This window comes from Hydra vulgaris, chromosome 15 (genome assembly GCF_038396675.1).
Source record: "Hydra vulgaris chromosome 15, alternate assembly HydraT2T_AEP".
In the NCBI taxonomy this organism is placed as follows: Eukaryota; Metazoa; Cnidaria; class Hydrozoa; order Anthoathecata; family Hydridae; genus Hydra; species Hydra vulgaris.
The window spans coordinates 12,819,438-12,825,000 of record NC_088934.1 but is presented as its reverse complement, the minus strand read 5'-3'; the positions used below and the strand labels follow the sequence as shown (position 1 = coordinate 12,825,000).

General features: G+C 28.3%; 1 protein-coding gene across 3 annotated transcripts in view; it reads left to right on the top strand.

The window, feature by feature from the left end:
* Nucleotides 1-5,128, top strand: part of LOC136091504 (proline rich transmembrane protein 1B-like) — a 22,641-nt gene extending 17,513 nt beyond the window's left edge. For all 3 annotated transcript variants that reach the window (XM_065819134.1, XM_065819135.1, XM_065819136.1), the window contains 3 exons: nt 2,316-2,425; nt 4,320-4,481; nt 4,745-5,128. In XM_065819134.1, the coding sequence (XP_065675206.1) occupies nt 2,316-2,425; nt 4,320-4,481; nt 4,745-4,912 (440 nt within the window). In that variant the 3' untranslated portion in view covers nt 4,913-5,128. The remainder of the gene's footprint in view (nt 1-2,315; nt 2,426-4,319; nt 4,482-4,744) is intronic.
* The last annotated feature ends 435 nt before the right edge of the window (nt 5,129-5,563 follow it).

The window sequence follows — 5,563 nt, the reverse complement described above, 5'->3', positions numbered from 1 at the left end:
CGCTTTTGTAACAAGTTCCATACAAATTTTTATAAAACCACTAACCCTTGTCCACCTGAATTGTGACGTAATTTAAAGACAACCCTTTATCTGAATTTAAATGTTATAGATAAAATACGGCTAGGTAAGTTTTCGAAATTTAATTGCCTTCTTCCCCTCCTTGGTGAGCAATAAAACCGCTCCTGATATGAACAAACTCACTTGAACAAACTCAAGGCAATTTAGTATACTAAACTTTGGACTAGCTTTTATACATACTTAGAACTTTCTAGAACAGACTCAGAAAGTCCTACGAATTAAAGATTACTGCGCACAGAAATTTACACAACATTTGCATAAGAAATTGCTTTTTGGCGAATTGAACTTCTAATTTTCTGGTTTGTAGCCCAGCGATATATTCTTTGGGCCACACGTTCACATGAGAAAAGCAATTTTCACGGTAGTAAAAACTTATTGGAGAATAGTAAAAAAAGTACTTACAAGGGTAGATATACCTTTACCAGGGTAGATGTATCTTACCAGGATGGGTATACCTACCCCAAACGTGAGAGCATCATGTTGATAAAATATTTTATTTAGTTTTTACAAAAAGCCTTAAAATTTTTGCTACACGTGAGTTAAGATTTAGGGCTTTTGTGATATTACCAGGTTCCAATTATCACAATACTTTTAAAGGCATCCTTATTTGATATAAGTAAAAACATATAAATGTTTGGAGTTGACACCATAAAGGATGGGGGGAGGGGGACGGGCACGTACCTCCCACTTTTTATCGAAAGAACCTTTTTTTTTATAGTTTAGAAATTATAGACATAGAGGACTTTTTTTAGAAATTGATTGTTCTACCCCTCTACCTCGAAACCCGTGTCGTCGGCCATGAATGTTTTTAAGTTTATAAAATAAAGTGAAAATGCTGTAAAGCTTAAAATTCAAATTAAGTTTTAAAAGTTATATTTAAAAAAAATAATTAGGTCTTGCACAGAGAACCGCTAATGAAGAACTTGAAACTTAAAATTTATACAAAGTATAAGAGTCATTTTACAAATAAATTAAATCGTTAAGATTAAAGAAATTTTTTACAACTACGAATATAAATAAACAAAAAGTATGCAAGTATTTGAATAAATAAATAAATAGAAAGCGGACACTTGCGGAAGACTCTCAAGTCTTATTTGAGAACCGCTCGTAAATTAAAAATTTTCTAAAAATCGAATTTTTAAATATTTATACGCATATTGAGTTGTATCACTGCATATAGACTTTTATTTATAAGCAGAGGAAATTTTAGGGAGGGTGTGTGTAGAGGGAGGTGGTGAAAAGAAGGTGATTTTCCAGTTATAGTTGCTTTTTTGACAAATATAGTCGGGTTGTCGGGTTTTTGACACAATTAATTTAGGTGAATTTTATTTTTGGGGACCTTTTTAAGGAACCAGTCGGTACTTTTTAAGGATTTGCCCCCCTTATTTTATATATAGAATCGCCCCTGTTTATAAGGCAGATGTATTTTTAAAGAACTTGCTTAAATCCATATTTTGAATTTAATAAACATCTATTAAACATTCCAGAAAAACAGGTTGTTTTTTGATCAATCTTACAATCACTTTGGCTTTAACTCACTTTAACTTGTATACAGCTAGTGGCAGCCTTTGGTTGCCGTTTGATGAAAGTAACTTTGTAACATTAGTAACACGCTCCAAATGTGATCAATACCCTCTAAATATGATAAACACCAAATCTGATCATATTTGATTCACAAGGAAGCTATTATTTTCTAAATTAAATCTGAAATTCTAAAAATCTGGAAAAAATCTGGAATCTAAATTTGAAAATAATCTTATACATAAATGTATTATCATCAAGTCGTGATACCGATGCTTGGTGGTATTACGTTTAAATATCTTTCTTAAAGATAAAAAAAAAGAAAGAAAAACTTTTGTAACCAGTTTTTCGTGAGGAAGAGGTTTTGTTCCTTGGCATATGAGTTTAAGTAACAAGTGTTTATGGCACTTTGACTTCTAAATTTTTTAAAACTTTTCTGCATACAACCTATATTTCATAAATACATAAGTTATTATTTTTTTTAAATAAATAATTTTAACCAAAAATTTGAATTGAACAAGTTGTGGTTTTTAGAATTGATTTCGAAAATAAGTGTAATAAACTAAAACAAAAATGTAATAAATTTCAACAAAAAAAATATTTTACACCAACTTTAAGATTTTATTTTATTTTTTAAGATAAATGGTTGATAGCAAATATCATAGCAAATCTAAAATTAGATAAAATAAAAAACAAGTGTAGAAAATTGCTTTTAGAACGACTTCCACCATATACTGCCTATCCTCAAAACATTAATTACCAGCCTTATGTAAATCCTGATTCTTCGAATACACAAACTGTTGACAGAAAAGTAAATTACTCTGTTGTAAGTTATTATTTTTTTTTTTACGCGTTTTTTGAACTTGCAACGAAGATTTCTATAATCTTTGTAATAAAAGTTTTAATCTTTCATTTTTTGTTGAACCATTAAATTCAGTTATTATATTCATAATAATTGCTGTTTTTATAATTAATAAAATTGCATTTGTACTTTCTTTTACATTTGGCATGGAAAAGAAAAGGAAGCTACTTTACTTTATTTTGTAAATAAGACTTTTTACATTTTGTTGGTTTTTTTATCAAGTATTGATACATAGTTGTTTGAATTAATACTACTCCCAACAGAAATAAAACAGAATTTAATAGGTTTTTCATTATAACGTTTTGGAATTGATCTTTGATTATGACAATCTTCGTATACTTTTAACGCGTCAACTTCGCATTTGCAACATATTTTAATTGCAACATTAATTTTACGAGCCATATCAAAGCACAAAATCCTGGGATTTGAAAGTACTAACCATTTTATTTTTGATAGATTGAGAAGTTTTCTAGGTTTTGATAGAGTGTTAAGTTTTAGTGAACTTTCGATACACTCAAATTTAAAATGAAGTTTTAACCTGAATCATTTAGTACTTGAATTACATATCTCAAGAAAGTCAAAGGCATTTAAAGAAATTTTATATCTTTTAACTGCATGTCTAATTAGCTTGAAACAGAATATAAGGTATAACTCGTATTAGCTTTTCTGGAAATTTCGCATGAACACCTTTAAAGTTACATATTCATATTTTTAAAACACTACACGATTGACATCAAGTTAAATATAATAGATTGTGAATATTATTGCATTCGAAGTTTCGTTACCTTAATTTTATGTTGATGCAGTTTCATTACATTCGAAGTTTCATTTCATGTAGTACTTGATAATGTAAAAAAAATATAAAAATTAAATTGTTTCGGGATTTGTAACTCATATAAATCACATGGTACTTTCTTAGTTTTGCTTTGCTTAACCATCGTATTAGTATCAATTTATGTCTCAACATAAAACATTCCGGCTGTATAAAATTTCCATTTTCGTTCTAATTATATACGCAAAAAATGTTTCTTGCCTACCAAATGTTAAAGTCAAATTAAGACGAAATTTTATAATACAGTTCCGTTTCTTCCTTTTCACTAACAGAAACTTACGTTTATTTGTAGTCCGCGATTATATTAATATGATGAGCCAATCATTGCAGTTATTACAATCACAATAATAATGAGTTATTGTGAGATTTTTATAAAAAATTTAATTACAGTTTACCTTTTTTTCCTCCACTGTTTTTTACTTGCGGATATCGTTTTTAATTCAAACAATTTCGCTGCTCTCTCTCTCTGCCCGGTTCATTTGGAAGGAAAAAGAATACGTATGATAAATCACTATCTTTAATTTTGCTGTGAAAACAACTTTGCTTACTTTGTTAATTTTTTACTTTTGGTAATACTACGTTTTATTTGATGCCGCTTAACTTGACGTTTTTTGAAAATGCTTGATTTGTTATACCGAGAGAATGTTTGATTTGTCATACAGACAAAATGTTTAATTTGTTATACCAACAGACTGTTTGATTTGTCATGATGATGCTAACTTTATTGTTTGAATTCAAAAAAAAAAATACTCAAAAAAGGAAAATTACACCAATAGGAATGAGTGATTGAGTCCTTATTTGTAACTTTGAAAAGATGTTCATGATATCATTCATAGAAAATACTGACGGAAATCGCAAGTAAAAAATTAAAAAATACTGCCTTAATTCTGAGAACTGGAAACTTCTTCATCCTATCCTTATAGATACATACCATTTGATTCATATAAGTATTGTAGACTTTTAGGTAGTTATATGTTTTTTTTAGATATTTTTGAAGTTAAGATTTTGTTACTTTTTACATTTTAGCCAAATCATGCAACTTTTGTGACAATTCAACAACCGGGGTTTGTTAACCAACATTTAATATACACTGGACCCCTTCCAGAAAGTCATACTTTGCTTGCGTGGTTAACATGTATATTTTGCTGCTGCCCTTTAGGGCTTGCTTCTATAATTAAATCTAATGAGGTTTATTTATTTGTTTTTTGAACTTTTTCTAGATTGTGAATAAAAAAACATCTAACTGTAAAGCATAAACAAGTAAAAATATAGTTATACACTTTATTTGCAAATATATTTCATTGCACTCATTTATATAATAGCTTATACAATATAAATATAACAATGAAACTACCTTTTTTTAATGTAATGTAACCTAAACATGGGTAAAATTTCTGTTTCAAAGAAAAGCAGATTTTTTAATAAATTTAAAATATAAAACCTTTCTTTAGGTTACCCAAGCTCTTGGTCGAGGTGATGTACAAACCGCACGTATAGCATCTGAATCTGCAAAAAAGTTTGGCCATGCTTCCTTAGGATGCGGCATTTTTATAAACTTTTTGGTTCTTGTCATTTTAATAATTTGGTTTACTGTGGTTGTTCCTTCTTGGCGCTACTAGAGTTAATAACAATTTATATGAAGAGATCTCCACCATTTTCGTTATTAACCTTTTATCTTAAAAAATTTTATATTAAATATTGAAGAAATTATCAGTTTGTTTAATTTGCCAAAATTTAGTTAGACTTAAAATTGCTGTTTGTTTTTTAGTATTATCTAATAGTTTCAATGTAAGAAAAATGTATACTATATTATTATAGTAAATAATAGTTATATATACCATATTATTATAGTAAATAACGTTTACGTAGTTAGAAATGATTTGCGCTTATTATTGATGAACATTAAATACCGTTATAAATTTTGAAAAAAATAATTAGTTAATGACTTTTCTAATTTATAATAACAAAATGTTGTTCAAAAATTCTGTATAATAATTCTTTTAATACCTATATGCGTGGTGTTAACTTTTAAAAAAATGGTTCATAAATATAAGTTGTTAAAAAAAAAAAAAAAATTGCACATATCAGATTTTTTTGTTTTTATTATATTACAAGGACTGACGACAGCATTCAACCCTGATACGACCTTTATAAAAAATTCCGTCATAAAATATGAGCTTCTAAATTTGTTTACACAGTTTGTTTTCTCTCATCATAAGGACCGCCAGGAGGAAGGGGGAAAAGGGGCATATGTGCCCCGGGTGTAAAGA